Source organism: Schistocerca piceifrons, chromosome 6 (assembly GCF_021461385.2).
Source record: "Schistocerca piceifrons isolate TAMUIC-IGC-003096 chromosome 6, iqSchPice1.1, whole genome shotgun sequence".
NCBI lineage: Eukaryota > Metazoa > Arthropoda > Insecta > Orthoptera > Acrididae > Schistocerca > Schistocerca piceifrons.
This window is the reverse complement of record NC_060143.1, coordinates 524,169,162-524,190,888: the sequence shown is the minus strand read 5'-3', so window position 1 is coordinate 524,190,888 and position 21,727 is coordinate 524,169,162. Positions and strand designations below refer to the sequence as shown.

At 43.1% G+C, this 21,727-nt stretch overlaps 1 protein-coding gene across 1 annotated transcript in view; it reads left to right on the top strand.

The window, feature by feature from the left end:
- LOC124803436 (leucine-rich repeat-containing protein 24-like) overlaps window positions 1–21,727 on the top strand; it is a gene marked incomplete at its 5' end in the record, with an annotated part of 196,948 nt that overhangs the window by 143,492 nt on the left and 31,729 nt on the right. Inside the window, 1 exon segment of the mRNA XM_047264621.1 lies at window positions 5,168–5,251. Coding sequence (XP_047120577.1) covers window positions 5,168–5,251 — 84 coding nt within the window.

Below are 21,727 nucleotides of genomic sequence, written 5' to 3'. Positions count from 1 at the left end.
CTCATGACGTTTATAAATTAGTTACACAAAACTAACCTTTCACCGTGAAAAGGGCAAATAATTTACACAGATGTTTGACACAGCAGTGAATGCCTTATATCTTCAACTTCCATTAACGCCTAATGCTGATAACTCGCGACCACCCGCTAGGTGGCTTGCGCGAACGAGTTTTTCCGACAGTCATCACGTAGTCATATAATGGTGCAGAGCGTGCGCAGTGTCATTCATGGCTTCATGAATCCAAATCCGCTAGACAAACTGTTATTAATTGGAACAATCTTCTCACAAAGGACGCTGGATCACAGTAGGCGAGGAGTCTCTGACGCAGCAGCTGAACAAGTCCAGTAGTCTTACATTCGCAGTCCGGGTAAATGAACGAGCCTTGCCATCTTAGAACTGAATATGCATAGTGATATAGGACGGAATGTGTTATGTGGAAGGTATTACGGAAACGTCTGTCACTGAAGCCGTAAAAATTGGAACTGTGACAAGCTTTAAGAGGAACTGACAAAGAAAAACAAACTGAGTTTTGTACAGAAATGTTTAACGGAGAGCATAGTAAAATTGTGTTCGGTGACGAAGCCACGTTCCATATCTGCTGTAAAGTGAACCGTCATAGTGTCGGATATGGGGTGAACAGAAACACGTACGCTGCGAGCTATAACAAGTTTGGCAGTTCTTTCTTCGTTGCAAACAAACCGTAACAGCCATATCGTACCAGGAAATCCATGAAAATTATCTGATGACCCAATTACAATAGGATACAATTTATTTTCCAGCATGATGGCGCGGCACCATATTACGACCGTGAAATTGTCCCGTATGTCCGTAGGAGTGTGCCGGCTTGGTTTGGAAATGGTGAATCAAGCGCTAGTCACCACGAGCATATAACTAAATTTCCTTCATAGGATTTTGCAAGAAACTGATTACAGACCGGACGTTTCTCATGTTACAAATGGTAGCGACATTGAAATTTGTATATGAAACCCGAAAACATATTGCATTGAATTCTGTATATTTATGTAAGCTGTATACCTTTTCCACATTTAAAGGTTACTTTTGTATAAGTAATTTATAAGCACTCTATACTTCACTTCCTCATCTCATTATGTTTGAGTGAGTGAAAGGGCAGACGTGTTTAGTGACCAGCTGAATGCAGCGCAAAATGATGCTCACGATAAAGCAACGACTGTTCATTCTCGAGTATTATACGAAGCACAGTTCGCGCGGAACTGTTTTCTATGTAGTTTAATACTGGAAATGTTTCTGCCAAAACTCCAACGAAGTCCGCAATGCAAAACGTAGGTTCTGTAGCGAATAAAAGCCGTGATATTCATTAAGGAGGATCAGTCGCGCGCCAGTATTATTGTAAATACTTTCCGGGAAAGCTTTACGTAGACCATCCTGTAGCTGTACCATTTAAACTGAAAATTCCAGGAAAAGATTTCAGATCCTAACAATAGGTGAAAAATTATACTCCTTCTCGGTAGAACCTTTCTGAACCGACTGTTCGTGATGACGTTATATTGTTTGACTTCAAAAGCTAATGACTGACCTTGAAGAAGGTCGTGTGACAGTACGATTGAAAATTAATTGTAATATGAGCAACATAATGTGTGACCAATATGGCTAATCTGTCTCCATAATGCCGGCCGCGGTAGTCTAGCGGTTCTAGGCGCTCGGTCCGGAGCCGCGCGACTGCTACGGTCGCAGGTTCGAATCCTGCCTCGGGCGTGGATGTCTGGGATGTCCTTAGGTTAGTTAGGTTTATGTAGTTCTAAGTTCTAGGGGACTGATGACCGCAGATGTTAAGTCCTATAGTGCTCAGGGCCTTTTTTTTTGTCTCCATACTTCAAAAATGGTTCAAATGGCTCTGACCACTATGGGATTTAACTTCTAAGGTCATCACTCCCTTAGAACTTAGAACTACTTAAACCTAACTAACCTAAGGATAGCACACACATCCATGCCCGAGGCAGGATTCGAACCTTCGTCCGTAGCAGTCGCGCGGCCTGAAGCGCGTAGAGCCACTCGGCCACCACGGCCGGCTCCATAATTCAAATTGAAACGAACAAAAGTGAATGAAAGGTTGAAAGAGACCTCGAATTCTCATGGTAAATAAGATTTTGAAAACGAAAATGTGTCTGAAACGTAAAATGGAGTCAGTGTATTAAAGTGTTGCTGTACGGCAGTGAAATGTAGACGATCAATCCGTAAATCGATCAGAAACGAATGGCCTGCTCGACTTGAAAGACACAGACGCGTGAGCTGGTTTACCTGGAAAGACATGAAAGTCAAACAAATTTTCTCAAGGAACTTAACTCTTGTACAGGACTGAAATAATGAGTGTAATGAAACGGGAGTGTGCATAACATGTAGCCAAACGAATGGATGGAAGATTATGCAAGGAGGTAAGATGTCGATTCCAAGAAATAAGACATAGTCGATGGCTTAAAGGAACATAGAAGACATTAAAGGACGTAGCGGAGGAATATGCATTTGTATAAAAGAAGATTTTATGGCCCTTGTAGAGCAATAGAACTAAAATGCCTAATGAAGATGATGTTAATACCAAACTGACGATAAATATCTCAGATCAAGAACTGTTTTTGTAATCGCAAAACAGTAGATGTTGAAGTTATCTTTCAATTCCTAGAAGCAGCACTGTGCTGAAGAAAACTATGACTGTAAAATATCGTTAGTATGTTAAAAAAGTTTTCTGTAGTTCTATAATGAACAAGTACAGAAATTATTGCATGGTTACTGCCCAGAACAGAGAAGGCAGGTAGCTGAGATACATGATTACTCATGTGGTATGAGGAAGAGGGGTACAACAGTCATATTAAAGAATAATCGGTATAGAGATGAATATTGGGGATATTGTGTCGCAGGCGTACAAATAAAATTATTGAGATCAGATTCCAAAAAATGAGGAAAAATATGATTTCCTTCGAAATAAAAAGTGGATATCTATGGTCAAATAGTTGTAAACCGTCTTAGAATGAGGTTTAATCTTACAGTTAGACGGTTCACGTTTCTCGAATACGATCCAATCATGATGAAATGGTATCGTGAGACATCTGGAAACCTGCCTCGAAGCTGTCGCCCTTGGTGAACAATGGTGTCTGTTGCGGAACGTACGAACACAGAGGACAATGAAAAAGAAATATGTGCTTTCTTTTGTGAGACAACTGGGCCAACTGCGGCAGTACGCAAACATCTTCAATAGATTTGGCCTGTACATGTCTTTTACGAACAACAGAACAAGCCAGCAACTTCGTGCGGAAAGGGGGTGAGCCAGGTAACACTTGGAGTGGTACCTGGAACAGAGATGTCAAGTTCTCCTTATTGACGCTTGCAGGACACCTGTCCGAACACTGATGATCATCGTGTTAGACCACAGAAGCGACAGAAGCAGCCATACACCGCGAATGTGTGCTGTATGAAGTCCCATTGGGACAGCAGGAGACGGTTCAGCAGTCCCTCGAGTCAATAGCATACATACAATGTCGGCCAACTTTTTCGCTGTCGAGGAAAATGTGATACATGTAAAGATTCGGTACAGGGTTATCCAATAGATTGCACAGCTGTACAGTTAACATTTCAGTGATGCATTCGTCTTCCGAGACGATTGCGCACGTACACTGCGCGTTCACGTCGTAAACACCTTCCTCCAGGTGGCAGGAATTGACCGAATGGAAAAGCCTGCATTTTCTGTTGAATGAACCCGATTGAAGTTGCTTGTGACCAGAAAACAGCAAGAGTTATTGTCAAGGAGAGGGACTTGCATAAGCAGTGACATCTCTGTGTTATTGTGGACAGCATGAAGACAAGGCTCGAAACTCGTTACACTGCACCGAAAGAGTAACATGTATCGAATGTTACAGATGTACTAAGATGTTTACTTTCGAAAAAACTGTGAGGGGCGATGAAAACGTTTCCCTTTGAGCGCGTTGCTGCAGCGTCTTTTCAACGTAGCGATGCTCCGACGCGGATATATAAGCGCCCACAGGTACACCAGTGTGGTATTCGTGTCTTTCCGACGTGTGTGTAGTAAATGCGGAAACTTGCACTGTGACGAAGTTATTACCAAATTCGTCCCAACAGGGCCAACGAGCTGTTATTATTTTCTTGGCTGCTGAACAGCAAACACTGGTAGACATCCATCGGCGAATGATGAATGTGTATGGGACAACATATCTGTCGAAAAATCCTGCGCCCAGTTCAGTTCTGGTTGCGATTCGACACAAGACGCAGAGCGGTATAGGTCACCCATTACAGACAACTCAAGAGGGAGACCTCGAATACCCGCCTATAGTCCCAATTTATCTCCATGTGATTATAGCGCCTTCGGTCCTATAGAAAATGCCGTGAAAGGTCGAGTTACGGACTTCTTCACACAGCACGACACAGCGTTTTACCAAACGGGTATCTTCAACCTGGTATGTCGGTGAGATGATAGCCTCAATGTTTACGGCGACATTGCTTAGTTGGCATACCGATACTGAACTGTCCGGTCCTTGAACTGAAACTTTTTGCTTACCCTTTTTACTAACACATTTAAAATATACATTTTATTTGATGGTGCAGTATTTATTTTCAGTTTCGTAAAGTTACTCTTTCCTTTCAAGCACCCTCTGAATATTGCACACTTTCGTTGATGTCCAGGTGGTCTTAAATATGTTTCAGTAGTTACATCTAAATCACAGTTATGGTTAGAGAATGAAAACGTACTCCAGGTGGTATATAATCTGTTCATTATTAGTGCAATTAGCCAATTACAGCTGTGGGTCATTTTCAATGACATATTTTAAGCTTCACCATTGAAAATGATGTTGTGTGATGTCCTTAGGTTAGTTAGGTTTAAGTAGTTCTACATTCTAGGAGACTGATGACTATAGCTGTTAAGTCCCATAGTGCTCAGAGCCATTTGAACCATTGAAAATGACCCATGGTAGAAATTGGATAATGGCAAGGAAAACAAACAGATTATAGTCTACTTGGACACCTTTTCATTCTCAAAATAGTTTGAGGCTGTGGACAGCCACGAAAATAAAAATTTTGCAATTATGGTCATTGTAGACCTTGTATCTGTTGCGGACTTCAACACTGTATGTTAGGTGGTCTCGTGTCAGTGATGCTGGATACTGATCTGTCGTATCTGCAGGGACACGACGCCGAGCACGACGTCGAGCAGCTGGGTGCAGGTGCAGGGGCAGCTCAAGTCGCCGCCGCCGGCGCCGCTGTCCCCGCCGCCCCCGCAGCCGTCCGGCCGCAGCCCGCCGCCGCCTCCGGCGCCATCCTCCGCCCCCGCGCCCGCGCTGCTATCCGCCTCCACGCTGACGGCGCACGTGATGCGGCGGCGGGACCTGGGCCCTGGGGGCGGCAACCTGTACACCTCTGTGGACTACCCGGACCTGCTGGCCGGCGGCGGCGCCCAGTGGGGATCAGGAAGGTCAGTACGCTACACTACAGTACACTACGCCGCATGAACTACACAAATGGCGGGCAACAGGATGCATTGGGCGTGCAGGAGATCAGTACACTACATTTCAATAAACTGAACTACATTCCAGCCTTTATGGAATAGCCGGTTATGCTCTACAGCAGGAATGGACAGATCAGTCCGCTACAATACCTACGTTACACTCAAGCCACTTAGATTACACAGTTCAACGATCAAAGCTGAAATATCACCAATATATCTTTACATTTTAGACATTCTGCCTTCAACATTCTCAACATTGCTTTCCAGGTAATATTATCAAATATCTTTTCCAGATCTAAGGTGATAACATAAGTTGGTTTCTTTTTCTATAATTGCTTTTCTCTGCGTGGCAGAATCGTCTCTCTTTTCCCGAAACCACTACTGAATCTAAACTGATTTTCAGTTAGCGTAATCCTGCAGCTTCTTTCCAACTCTCCTGAGTATAATCTTTACGGGTTTCTTTATTCATATGATATTAGGTTTAATGTTCTGCAGTGCTCACATTTTGTAGCTCTCGCCTTTCTCAGTATGGGAACGGTGATACATTTCTGGAAGTCGTTGGTCTCTCTTCTGTGTTATAGATGGACGTGATCTTTTCCTGCAACATTATTTTCATGCTATTGACAGCATTCTTGAATAATTCTGCAGGAATGTCTCGAATACCAGTTGGTTTCCCCTTCCTCATAATCTTCTAGCAGAGGAAAACGATGATGATACTGCATCTGGCAGATTTGGTGAGATCAACTAGCAGTAAATGCCCTGTGTGCAGGAAAGAAGGAAGCACGTAGAAATGAGGGCAATAGAACAGTTATGGCGTCTGTCCTAAGAGATTCGGTGAATCCACGAAAAATCTAAAGCTGAGTGGCCGGACGAGTATTTGAACCGCCTATCTCCCGAAAACCCTTTTTAAGCGGCATCTGATTACGCAGTCCTTACTGCAAATCACTGTCATGGAATTTAATCGTCAATGCTCCAGCGAGGGACGGCTAGGCAAATCCGGCTTTGCGGCTAGACCAAAATTACAGTAACCGCCACTAAAGTGTTTTGTGTATGTGTGTGTGTGGTAGCGTAAAGTCTGGATCGTATAAAGGCACTTGAGACTGAATGAATGGATCAACAAACCATTAGCAAACTTTCAACGAGAAGGCAGTTGTACTTCAGCGACTGCTACAAGCTGTCGCGTCTGCAAGTCGATTTATAGAAAGTAATGATACAGAGAAGAGAACTGTGATTACACTGAGGTGACAAAAGCCATAGGAAAGCGATGTGTACGTATAAAGATGGAGGTGGTATCACGTACACAATGTAGGCTACTGGCCATTAAAATTGCTACACCAAGAAGAAATGCAGATGATAAACGGGTTTTGATTGGACAAATAAACCATACCAGAACTGACATGTGATTACATTTTGGGTCCATAGATCCTGAGAAATCAGTACCCAGAATAACAACCTCTGGCCGTATTAACGTCCTTGATACGTCTGGGCATTGGGTCAAACTGAGCTTGGATGGCGTGTACAGCTACAGCTGCCCATGCAGCTTCCACACGATACCACAGTTCATCAAGAGTAGTGACTGGCGTATTGTGACGAGCCAGTTGCTCGACCGTCCACTGACCGGACGTTTTCAATTGGTGAGAGATCTGGAGAATGTGCTGGAGAATGTGCTCGCCAGGGCAGCAGTCGAACATTTTCTGTATCCAGAAAGGCCCGTACAGGACCTGCAACATGCGGCTGTGCACTATCCTGCTGAAATGTATGGTTTCGCAGGGATCGAATGAAGGGTAGAGCCACGGGTCGTAACACATCTGAAATGTAACGTCCACTGTTCAAAGTGCCGTCAATGCGAACAAGAGGTGAACGAGAAGTGTAACCAATGGCACTCCATACCATCACGCCGGGTGATACACCAGTATGGCGTTGACGAATACACGCTTCCAATGTGCGTTCTCCGCGATATCGCGAAACACGGATGAGACCATCATGATGCTGTAAACTGAACCTGGATTCATCCCAAAAAAATGACGTTTTGGCATTCGTGCACTAAGGTTCGTCGTTGAGTACACCATCGCAGGCGCTCCTATCTGTGATGCAGCGTCAAGGGTAACCGCAGCCATGGTCTCAGAGCTGATAGCCCATGCTGCTGCAAACGTCTTCGAACTGTTCGTGCAGATGGTTGTTGTCTTGCAGACGTCCCCATCTGTTGCCTGAGGGATCGAGACGTGGCTGCACGATCCGTTACAGCCATGCGGATAAGATGCCTGTTATCTCGACTGCTAGTGGTACGAGGCCGGTGGGATCCAGCACGACGTTCCGTATTACCTTCCCGAACCCACCGATTCTATATTCTGCTAACAGTCATTGGATCTCGACCAACACAAGCAGCAAAGTCGCGATACGATAAACAGCAATCGCGATACGCTGCAATCCGACCTTTATCAAAGTCGGAACCGTGATGGTTCGTATTTCTCCTCTTTATTCGAGGCATCACAACAACGTTTCACCAGGCAACGCCGGTCAACTGCTGTTTGTGTATGAGAAATCGGTTGGAAACTGTCCTCATGTCAGCACGTTGTAGGTGTCGCCACCGGCGCCAACCTTGTGTGAATGTTCTGAAAACCTAATCATTTCCATATCACAGCATCTTCATCTTGTCGGTTAAATTTCGCGTCTGTAGAACGTCATCTTCGTGGTGTAGCAATTTTAGTGACCATAGTGTACATTCCATCCTTTATGGACTAGCCGGTTATGCTCTCCAGCAGGAATGTACAGATCAGTCCGCTACACTACCTACAGTACACTCAAGCCCCTACATCCACTTAGATTACACAGATCTACTAGCCAGGCGGCAGTGTGTAGTGGGGATCCTGGATGTCAGTACACTACACTACATTACGTTACACTACATTCCTGTCTCTACATGTCAGTGTACTACCATGAGCCTTGGATCTGTGGCGATATGTACAGTGGCTCTGGAAGACCACTATGTTACACCACATTACACTTCACTACGCTAGTCTCATTACACTTCTGCCTGTTGGCCGAGGGCATGTACGTGTCTAAGATGTCAGTACTCTACACTACGCTGTGGCCTCTACATGTCGGCAGACTATCTGAACTTGCGGCTGGTAAAGTGTTCCTGTGGTGAACCAGCAAGTCAGCATGCTATTGCAGACTACACCACGCTACATTCCAGCAATACATCTTCTTGGACTGCTAGACGTACTGGCCAGAGGTAGCGCTGTGCTGCACTGGGAGGTTATTATATTACATGAAACCACACTGAATCTTCTACCGGGACTTTCCAGCCACTGGCAGTCCACAGTGGGTCTCTAGCCTACACTACAAGGATCACTCCACACCTTCATAGGATATCTGCACATGATAGCTGGTGACCACACTCAGTGGCAACTCAAGTAAGTACACTACACCCCATTTCAATCTGGGCTCTACACTTTTGTGAACTATCCGAACGTGGTGGCCACAGGAAGGAGTGCAGTGGGTTCCGGGAGGTTAGTACCCTATACCGCAATCTACCACTTCTCGAACGTCCTTTACGCAGCGGACGGCGCTAAATTACAGCATCTCACTATACGCTGCACCAAAGTAATTCATATTTTTGTTAATTCTCTAACCCTAAAGGTAGAGCTTCTGTTTGTTTTCTTAATTTTTTGCCCCAGAGCGGGCTCTGATCTGTTGCAGGGTCAGACTCTTGCCAGCAAATTACCAGACGAGTTTTTATTGGGCCAAAGGAAATATCAGTTGGGAAAGTTTTGTGTTCCAGAAACTGGCATATAAACCAAGAAAAACTCCAAACCATCGTGGCTCAGAAGCGGAGATGTGAACTATTGTCAATTTAACACGGGAGCAATACGTCCCACACAAAAATGGAAAACCTCTGGATTATGTAATCGTATTTCTTTCTTTGTATACAGAGCAAAGTAGACGATTTGCCCGGTATGCCGCTGTGAATTTTAGTCGCTGTGGATCAAAGGCGATGGATCAAAGCAGACAGTTTACACTATATTTACAAGATGCGACATGGTCGCGAATAGGTGACCCGAAAAAGAAGAATAAATTTTCTTTATTTCACATCTACGGTCACAAACATGTAAGTCGACAGACTACTGGTTTTTATAAAACAGATCTGAAGACGGTTATTGCTAACCGAAACCGGTTGTCTGAGGACTTGCAGCTTTCATAGACATGAAACAAAATAAATTTATTTAGTTTACATTATAATTTTTGCCAGCATGGTGTATGAGGTAGCAATGAGTTCAGAACATTCTGATTACGGCGTTAATGCAATATGGAACTAGAACATATTTGTGCACTCAAAGAATACGTCCAGACTCACATGGCTGCCGGTGATGTTAACTGTTTATGAAGTAAGCGCCTTTATAAACTTTCACCTCAGTAGAACAACGCAGAGGAAATGTGTTTTTCCTTTCCGTCACGAAGACGTTAGCGACCCTCAACCGCGCAGAATGATACCTGAACAGAAGAAGTAGAAAGTATAGTGCAGAATTGGTTCATATGGTCGCTGTGGCAACATCACACAGCAATTAATGACAAAGCACGAAATTCGCAAATTTTACACATCCGAGGAAAACCTCCTGTAGTCGAGCCGCCGATGAAAAGATTAGTAATCTGCCAAATAATGATGCTGAAGGTCAAGGAAAAGTTCTGAAATAGCTCTAGCATTGTATATACAGTGTGGAGAGTTGTCCAAAAATCCAGAGATAGTAACGAAGGATGTGATTCGGCGTCAACGAGAGTGGTCAGCGGTTTTCCTGGCACGCCAGCGATCTGCCAGTTCCGATTTTTTTTTCGTTCGTGGCCGTTTTATTCCCCCACGCAAGTGCCTGGCTCGGTAGTACGTATATTGCTGCTCTTCGGCCAAATGGCGTTAAAAATTTAAATATGTAGCTTTTTTACTGTTACAAATATTAGAATAGTTTATTAAAGTAAAATAAATATGTTTCATGATTTAATATGAAACGTAGGTGATGATGGTGTAACTGCTATTTCTTCTTCTTCAGTGTTCAACCATGAAACTCGTTTGCAGCAGTACGCCATTCCACTCTTCTGTCTGCCTTTTCTGTATCACTCTTGGCATGAAATGAATGGCATCCTTGATCATGTTCAACGATTCCTTCCGCCAAAATCTGCTTCTGCTAGTGTACTGATGATTTTATTGTGTATTCAAATGTGTCCTACCAGTTTGTCTCTTCTTGTTTGGATGTGCATCCAGTAAGGTCGAGATTCCTGAGATTTTCTTGTACTTCTTCATTAGTATCTGTATTTTTTAAGTTTATCTCAGAAACAGTCTTCTCCAGCACCAAATAACCAGGGCTTCTAGCTGTCTTCACTCTTGTTTTACTAATGCTCAATTTTCACACCAACACCCATACAGGTCAACATTCCACACAAATGATTTCATGGTCCGTCTCGCTATTTCCGAACTGATCTTGTTGCTGGTGAATGAGTTCTGTCTGAAACTGTACTGTGCTCACAGTTTCTTTCTGCCTTCTGAATTGCTTTTGATCCTGTCTCTCAAATAGACAAATTCCTGTATCATTTCTAGCTCCTCTCTTCCAGTTCTCATTCTTAGAGATTCATATCTTATTATATACTGCACAGCATTTCTCTGGATTTTCTCCCGTTTATTATAATACTACATTGGCTACAGAAAATCCTCTCCACAGCTCTGAGGACCTTTAGTAGATCTTGTCTCGTCTTCCTGACGCCAGCAATATCATTAGAGTAACGCAGCATGTCTATCCTCCATCCACTAATTTTGCCCTCCATCTCATTTGTTTCATGAACTGTGCATACATGTTCTCGGATGCAAGCATCGAATATAAAAGGAGAGAAAGCGCATCCTTGTCTCTCACCATTTCTAAATTTCGCTACTTGCTCCTTATCAACAATCGAAGCTGAAATATCACCAATATATCTTAACATTTTAGACATTCTGCCTTCAACATTCTCAACATTGGTTTCCAGATAATATTATCAAAAATCTTTTCCCGATCTGCGGTGATAAGTTGGTTTCTTTTTCTATAACTGCTTTTCTTAAGACGTCTGCGTGGCAGAATCGTCTCTTTTTCCGAAACCACTACTGAATCTAAACTGATTTTCACTTAGCGTAATCCTCCACCTTCATTCCAACTCTCCTGAGAATAATCCTTACGGTAATTTTTCATTAATATGATATTAGGCTTAATGTTCTGCAGTGGTCACAGTTTGTAGCTCTCGCCTTCCTCAGTATGAGAACGGTGATACATTTCTGGAAGTCGTTGGTCTCTCTTCTGTGTTATAGATGGACGTGCTCTTTTCCTACAACCTTATTTTCATGCTATTGCCAGCATTCTTAAATAGTTCTGCACGAATGTCTCGAATACCATTGGCTTTCTCCCTTATGACCTTCCTCACAATCTTCTAGCAGAGGAAGACGATGATGATAGTGAATCTGACCGATTTGGTGAGATCAACTAGCAGTAAATGCCCTGTGTGCAGGAAAGAAGAAAGCATGAAGAAATGAGGGACGGTAGAATAGTTATGGCATCTGCCTTAACAGATACGGTGAATCCACGGAAAATCTAAAGCTTAGTGGCCGGACGAGTATTTGAACCGCCTATCTCCCGAAAGCCCTTCATAGGCGGCATCTGATTACGCAGCCCTTACTGCAAATCACTATCATGAAATTTAATAGTAAGTGCTCCAGAGAGGGACGGCCAGGCAAATCCGGCTTTACAGGCAGAGTTCATAAAACAAACGTAGAAATCAATGTGAGTTCGTCTGTGTAACGGCCGGCAGAGCGGTGTGTTGACAGCGTGTCCCTACATAGCGCATCAGCGTGAAGCCTTAAGGCAGCGGAAGACACGGTGACTGATAGTCATCCATTGCGGCTTCGCAGCCTGGACGAGCAGCTCGTTTACGAATACCCTCACTAAAGTATCTAAAATCAGGTAGAAATTTCGGAATTTGGTAACCAGTCCAGAGAATCTGAGTCACTTCGTATAGCATCTCAGATCATCGTCAAATGCTCGAAGTGGGCGCTCCTTAATAATCATTTCTACTGTGTACTCCTCTGCCGCACGGTCACAGTCAGCTGATGAAGGTAAACCGCACTTCTCCATGGTGTGACCATACCTCTCCTGACCTATCCGCACGCTGTTCAGCTTCGGCCAGGCTCGACGCGGTGGTTCGAATCCCTTAAACGTTTTATGGGTCTTAATCCAGGTGAGCATTGTTTGTTGGATGTTCGTTTGAGCGTTGTCGCCAGTTGGAGATTACGATGAAGGGACTGATACTTCATGGTTCAGTCCAGGTGGTATGCGTGATTTCAGACGAGTTGTTGATGGGTCTTGTAGGTCGTCGTAGAAGGGAACGTTCTCATGAGAAGTGATCTTCTACAGAAAATTACTCAGCTGCTTTGATCTTGCGGAGCAGTGCTACTGAGGACAGGTAACCACTGAATGGGAGAAGACTTAACACTACCAGTTATAACCATCCTGGCTTCCGTTAGGTGCATCTCAGTCATTGTTGTCTGGTGGCAGTTTTCCCACACAGGAGCACAATTCCTACCAGCAGAATACACAAGAGCGAGTGCAGCAAAGCGTAGAGAATTGACGTCCGCACCCCAAAAGCTTCGTGCAGTCTTGCGAAGTAGTGTCACAATTGAGCCAAGTTTCTTAGATAACTTAATTCAATGTTGTTTTATGTCGATGATCGACCCAGGGTGATGGGGCGCCCTAATTCCGCTGAAAGTTGCAGATAACTTGCTTCGAGCTTCTGTAGTATTTAGAAAGAACACCACAATTTCAGTTTTATATGGCTTAGACTGGAGTCTCCATTTACGCAAGGAATCGTCGGCTTCCAAGCAATCGTAGATTTCGATGTATCACTTGTCAACATATTCTCATAGTGTTTAACATCTTTAATCTGGTTACTGCAGTCGGGCGATCCCTGTGAAACGATTTAATAGTGGCAAATTCTTCCACAAAATTGCTGCTTCACAGCAAAACGTATGTAAAGTATTTGTCTATGAATGGTCCTTCTTAGGAGTAACCAAGCACGGAAGACCCATCAGTTTCTTGAAGGTGTAATTCGTAATAACAATTATTGAATACATTAGCCCACAAACCCAATATAAGAGTAGCACATAAAGATCAATAAAAATTAAAACATTAAGATTATAAAGAAGTAATTTTCTTTCAAGTTTCATTAAAAGACAGTAGGTCGTAACACAGCTACACAGTATTCAATTAATTAATGAGAAAGTTCAACACACTATCGTCGTGCTCTTTGCACTGACGAAACAAACGTATTTGGACACCTTCTAATATCGTGTCGCACCTCCTTTCGTCCAATGCAGTACTGCAACCGGATGTGGCTAGGACTGAACAAGTCGTCCCCCACAGAAATGTTGCCGTCCGTAATTGCGAAACTGTTGCCAGTACGAACTCTCGATTATGTCCCATACATTTTCAGTGGGATTCATGTTGGGCGATCTGGGTGGCCAGACCATTCGCTTGAATTGTCCAGAATATTCTTCAGACAAATTGCGGCCCGGTGATGTGGTGCAATATTATCCGTAAATATTTCATCTTCTGTTGATATACTTTTCGGGATGTGAGGTCGTGGTCCAAGAACTTTTCTGCTCCTTACGTTTCGTCCAGGCTGCGCTGGACTTCCTCAGAGGCACTGCTCCGCTGAGTCTTGCTGACTGACTGGTCGGGTGTCTGAGAGCGACTTATATATTGTAAGAAAGGGGGCGTGGTTCAGGTGACGCGTGATGAGCAGTGATAATCCATAGCAAAGATAAGGTTGACTATCGATTACCACCTTGTCAAAGATAAAAATTGTTAGCAATTTTGTAGAGCCACTGTCCATATATCGTTAAGTTTCATTGCCTCCTCTTTCCTATTAAAATTATCGTGATGTTTATAAATTTCAATAGCTTCTCTATATAGCCGTGGACGAAACGTAAGGAGCAGAAAAGTTCTTGGACCACGACCTCACATCCCGAAAAGTATATCAACAGCTATGTCATCCGGTCGTGAAAGCCTTCATTCTACAATATTTCATCTTCGTTTGGGATCGTTAGTGGCTGCAAATGGCCTCCAAGTTGCCGGAGCCCCATAGGAACCAGTTCTTCCCAAGTAAACACTGTCCACACCATTATGGAGCCACCAAAAGCTTCCACATTGCCTTGTTGACTGATTCATGGCTTCATGGAGTCTGTGCCACACTGGAAATCTACCATCAGCTCTTACCAACATAAATTGGGACTCATCTGACCGTGCAACTGTCGTCAAGGGTCCAACGAGCCCAGGTTAGGCGCTACAGGCGATGACGTGCTGTTAGCAAAGACACTCGCGTCGGTCGTCTGCTGCCATAGCCCATTAACTCCAAATTTCGCAGCACTGTCCTGAAGGATAGTTTCGTCGAATGTCCCACATTGATTTCTGCGGTTTTTTCACGAATTCTGCTTGTCTGTTAGCGCAGACTACTCTGCCCAAGCGCCGTTTCTCTCAGTCATTGTGAGAGGTAATGTCTGAAATCTGGTATGATCAGCGCAATGTTGACATTGTGAATCTCGGAATACTGAATTCCCTAACGAATTCCGAAATGAAATGTCCCATGCGTACAGCTGCAACTAGCATTCCGCGTTCAGAGTCTGTCAATTCTCGTCGTGTGGCCATAATCAAGTCGGAAACTTTTTCATATGAATCAGGCGAGTGCAAAGGACAGTTCCACCAATGCTCTGCCTTTTTGTATCTTGTGTACACCATACTGCCGTCATCTGCATATGAGCATGTCGCCATCACATGACATCAGTCAACTAACTGTAAGCGTCATCAACTGCCAAATTATACCTTTGACAGCTTCTACCCTACGGCAGAAAAATTCCGTTGTATAAAATAAAATTAATTTAATAGCCTTAAAAATTCTTACGAGAATAGAATTGTAAAATCTGCCATCATTGTCCAAAGCGACATAGTCAGCCTAAGGGTTACCAGTTAATGACTACGAAATAATTCGAACAACCGATCTTGAAGTGATCTGGTAATGATTACGAAATAGCTCGAACGATAGCTCTAAAAGAGAACAGATAATAATTGCAAAATAATCAAAATATCCACGGGTATGCTGCCGGTCTATAGTGTCCAACGGGCACAATATTTCGGCGATCATACATGTCGCCATCATCAGGTGAACTGACGGACTGAGCTCCTGTGAACGTGCCGGCACGGAAATCCGTACGCTATGGCTGCTCAGAGGGAACTGGGTTCGGTCGCGGCGGCGGCCGATTTAAATACCCTCCGCCCGCAGCGCGCTCCCTCCGCCGTCCGCGCCCCGCGCCACAGTCGCGCGGTGGAACAGATTGCGACGGCGTCTGAGATGACCTCGGTGTGATGGCTCTGTCCGCCGTGGTCGTCACAACTATACGTTTGCTCGATTTACTCTTGATTAACCCGATCGCTGGTTCCCAAGCCTTGCTAAGATTATAGCCACAGTCACGGTTTATGAGGTCGTCATTGGTGCGAATTTCGATGGCCTCTCTAACAACGCTGTCCCAGTATCTCGACGTCTGTACCAGAATCCTCGTGCGGTCATACTCCATGGCGCGATTTTCCGACAAACAATGTTCAGCGACCGCCGACTTGCTTCAGTCGATTGTGCCTCTGGTGTTCACGGCATCGGTTCTCGACGGTACGCATCGTCTGACCAATATACGACTTGCCACATTGACACGGAATCTGGTACACGCCGGCCTTCCTCAAACCGAGGAACGCCAACGATGACCTCGGTTTGAGGAAGGCCGGCGTGTACCAGATTCCGGAATGCACTTTATTTCTCAAGCTTGTAGGAAAAAAAAAAAAAAAAATCACACACACACACACACACACACACACACACACACACACGCACACACGCACTCATATGCAAAGTCGTCTGAGCTCAATGTAGTGGGATAGGCGTATGCGTGTCAGTGATTGTGTGTGTGTTTGTGTGGATGTTTTTGCTATAAGCCAGAAAAAGAAAGTGCATTCCGAAAGTTAGCCAAGTTCTATACCTTATATTTGTATCCCTATCGATGATGCAGTGCTTCTGCCTTTCGGTGAGTCGTCTCCATTATCAACCACTGACGTTGATTAACCAATGAGTGGGCGCGCCTATCTGTGGAGTGCGCCAACGACAAATAACGTTGTCTTGTACCGTTCCGTTGTCGTTTCACTATAGCGAACCCGTACCTATTCCTTCATTATTGCTCAAGCTAACACCGTTATAAGCTGTGTAAACTGTGCTGTCACGTAAAAGTTCAAAGTGAGAAGCAGTAATATAAAATAAACAGCGAGCACGATGAAATAAAATTTACGCTCCTTTAGTAGATGAACCTCAGGCAAAAATTGACCAGTTCCATGCAGATATAAACACAATACACAGAAAGATAAGATTCGCAATGGAAAAAGAACAGAACAACCAAGTAAACGTTTAGATATAACCATTAAAGAAGAAAACAATCAGCATAGATTTGAAATCTACCGTAAACCTACAACAACTGACACAATTCTACATCAGACTTCTAATCACCCACTCTCACAGAAACAATCAGCACTCAGGTACATGCTTCGTAGACTCAACACAGTACCACTCAGCACAGAAAATTACCAGAAAGAACTAGACATCATCACACAAATAGCAGCAAACAATGGGTACAATAGGGCACTAGACACCAAATTAAAAAAACAATCACAGTCAGTGAACACAGTACAGAAACACCCACAAACAACAGTACAACAAAACACTACACTAACAGGCACAAACAGTGACAGAACAATAACGACACAAAGAATACAGGAAAACAAGAAACAAGATTCAAGGCGGTACACAATGACATACAAGCACGAACTCACACATGAAATAACAAACATTTTCAAAAGACAAGGGATAAACGTAGCATTCAAAACAGACAATTCAATCCAAAGGCATATTCCAAAAACAACAAAAAACACAGATATCTACCAAAAAGCAGGAATATACCAACTACAGTGCAACACATTTGATGGAAGGTATATAGGAGAAACCAGCAGAACATTTGACACCCGGTACAAAGAACATATCAGAGCATGGAGATATAGAACGAGCCATTCAACTTTTTCCGAACATTTGAGAGAAAATAACCGCAAACCTACTACAAGAGAAAATGATATGAAAATAATTAGAATAAATAATGAAAGACATCTCCTAACATTACAGGAAAATTATATACAAAACAAAGGCTGAAAAGAAACAACTACTAAATGACCAAGTAAATATGACTAACAGCTCACTGTTTACACTGATTGATCATATAATAGACAGAAATCCCAACAAATGATTACACATCTGATTCCTCTCATGACTATATACAGGAAAATATAACTATAATAATAATAATAATAATAATAATGATGATAATAATAATAATAATTATTATTATTTTTAAGAATTAAAAATCTCCCTCTCTAATACACACACACGCACACGCACAAGCGCGCGCGCGCGCGCACACACACACACACACACACACACACACACACACACACACACACGCACGCACATTCACAAAACAGTTGGTAACACTTAGAAAAACAAATTAATCTCTGTATTAAAAAAAGGCAGTTACAGTGATGTGTAACGAGAACAGTGAACTGAAAGTGAACTGTAAGATGTCCACCTGGTTGCCAGATGAGAAAAAGCAGTTTGCTTAGACGCAGTGAATAAGAAGTTTCCTGTAAGCACCTTACCATTTCGTAAAAAAAACGTTAAGGAACTGTTTTTAAATCTATAACCTAGATGTGAAACCACAAACTACGTGTAAAAAGGACAAATCATGTAATATTTCAGGACACCCACTGAATATGCCTTGTTAAAAAAGGCGAAACGCGTCTGGGTGCATAAATAAAAATAAAAATTTCGATGTGCAGCATGCAAAAGGCATTTTCTTTGAAACAACTGCAATTTATATACAGCTGCTGCGAAATGGCCACTACAAGAAACGAAAATGATCCATTCGAATGTAGCAGCGCAGTCCCACAAGACAGTTTTCTATGAAATAATTGACATTCAAATAAGTAGCTGGCTGGGATCTCATGCAACTGCGCTGTTTAATGCTTCGAGTTGGACAGTATTGGGGGTGACATTTGTATGAGGGAACAGAGTAATATAATGAGTGTTAATTTTATTATTATTTAATGAAACTAATTTAGCTCATATAATGTAAGTATATTTTATCGTCGTTTAGTCAAACTATGATTAAACTGGGATTTTGTTAATACACGGGTGCTTTCGTAAACTAAAGACAGGTATTCCTTATACGTGTACTAAGAACGCGCCCACTCCTGTTATAAAAAACAGCGCGCTCGCTGGAGGTTAAGCATCCTAGTTGTTGTCTCACAGGACTGCGACATAAGGAGACTCAGGAGACGCGAATGTGTCTATAAGTCATCCTAGTTGTTGTCTTACAGGAATGCGACATAAATACCTATATGTAGCGAAATAGATCACAATTCTAAAATTTGAGAAAAAGAGTTAATTAACTCTTCAGAAATAACGAAATGGATACACAGTCCAGGTTACGTTTCACGGTTCATTCCACTACTCTGCCCGTTGTCGCAGCGTAATGACGTAGTCGGTACAAACCCCCAATTAATTCCGACAATTTAGAGAAAGAATATGCTCCCAAGTGCAGTCAGATGCACAGGAGGAAAACTGGTGCCCATGATGATGTGTAGAACAGGTTGGTGCTAAATATGGTGTCTAGTGCTGTCTTACAATGCCTAAAGTGAGTTTAAAGTACGAGACCACAGTGTGAATATGAACCGGTCTGTTGCTCTCTGGTACGGACTGCACTTGTTAACACACAACACACAGTTTCTTACTGGATTTAGGAAGTGTTTTTGACATCGGAGATCACTTAAAAATGAAGTACAATAGCACTTCGACTTCGTTCAGTATTAAAAACCGTACATGTTCATACTTTTTTTTTGGTTCAATAATGTCTTGATATGATTAGAGATCCAGATGATGAACGAGTCATAAGCGTCACTCTATACAGCCTGCGTCTGTGCCTTATGATAGAAATTTGCTAAGCGTCATACTATCTTCCGCGGTGTTAGACGATGATGTATTCAATACCATTAAATAAATCAAGAGAGAAAATGGGATACATGGTAAACGCCACATTGGTGAAAGCTTCCTTTTAGCGCGTTGACAAACGAAAATCACAGTTTGCATATCATGGTGGAAGTTCTAAATTGTGTTTCTAACCACTGTGATACCTATTGAACGACCATCCGTGTTGTATTTTCCATTGTCTTGAAATGTACGATTGTCTAAGTGGCAACCTGAGGCCGCAGAATCGAGTAATCTTTTGTCGTAGTGGGTGCATTTCACTTGTACGAGGCCTGTTCAGAAAGTAAGCTCCGATTGATTGCCAAATTGAAACCACAGTGAACATCAGAAATGTTTTACTTGTAACGATTAGCTACACCTTTCAGCTACTTCTCTACGTAGTCGCCGTTCTGACTTAGACTTTTGTCATAGCGTTGTACCAACTTTTCAATAGCCTCATCATAGAAGGCAGCCGCCAGTGTTTTCCGCCAATTCTCCACGCTGGCCTACACCTCGTTGTCTGTGTCAAAATGTTGTCTTCAAAGACAGCGGTTCATGTGACCAGAGATGAAACTCAGGGGGAGACAATTGCGGACTGTATTGTGGGTAATCTCACATTTCCATTTGAAAACGATGCAGGAGCATCTTCATTGCCCCTGCAGAATGCGGCTGAGAATTGTCTTGAAGAAGAAACAGCACGACAGTTATGTAATGTTAGCTGCATAGCTTCAGGCGAAATTTCTCACCAGGCCCTCGTTCTTGGCGGCAGACACTATTTTCTAGACATCTTTACGCACTCACTGCGAGCTCAGAAATGAGAAGAGCGACGTGATGCTAACTGGGGTTATACTAGAGACACTACGCAACACATCTGTTCAAAGCTTTATCGGATTTTCATAGTCGTTTCCATTTCGCGTCCGATCGGAGCTTACTTTCTGCACGCCCCTCGTATATAACGTGTCTTAGTCCGGGGTAGATGCGAGTGTACTTTTTGTTTCTCTCTATTATGTTGCTGTACCTTTACGTATCTTCTGCTCGGTGATTACTCGTAGCGATAGTACCACATTATGCAAGGAGTAGGCATCTACCTCCTACCCCCCCACCCCCACCCCCACCGCCACAACCTATAATGGACACTTGCCGTATGTGGGGTGGCTTGCGTGCCTCGACGATACAGTAGCCATACCGTAGGGACAACAATAACGGAGGGGTATCTGTTGAGAGGCCAGACAAACGTATGGTTCCTGAAGAGAGGCAGCAGCCTTTCCAGTAGTTGCAGGGGCAGCAGTCAGGATGATTGACTGATCTGGCTTTGTAAGAACAATCATAACGGTCTTGCTGTGCTGGTAGGGAAGGGGAAATTACAGCTGTAATTCCTCCCGAGGGCATGCAGCTATACTCTATGGTTAAATGATGATGGTGTAAAATATTCTGGAGGTAAAACAGTCCCCTATTCGGATCTCTGGGAGGGGATAATTCAGGAGTATGTCATCAGGTGAAACAAACTGGCATTCTACGGATCGGAGCTTGGAATGTTAGATCCCTTAATCGGGCAGGTAGGTTAGAAAACTAAAAAAGCGAAACTGATCGGTTGAAGTTATATATGGTGTGTATTCGTGAAATTCAGGACTTTTGGTCAGGTGAATACAGAGTTATAAATACAAAATCAAATAAGGGTAATGCAGTAGTGGATTTAACAATGAATAAGAAAATAGGAATGTGGATTAGCTACTATGACCAGCGTAGCGAACGCATTATCGTAGTTAAAATAGACAGAAAGCCTAAGCTTACGACAGCAGTACATGTTTACATGCCAACTAGTTCGGCAGATAATGAAGAGATTGGAGAAATGATATACTAAAAATTATTCACATACTTAAAGGAAACGAAAATTTAATTCTGACGGGTGACTGGAATTCGATAGTAGGAAAAGAAAGAGAAGGAAAAATAGTAGATGAATGTGGCCTATGGGAAAGGAATGAAACAAGAAGCGACCTGGCAGAATTTTGCGCAGAGCGCTATTTAATCATCACGAACAGTTGGTTTAAGAATCATAAAAGAAGGTTGTAT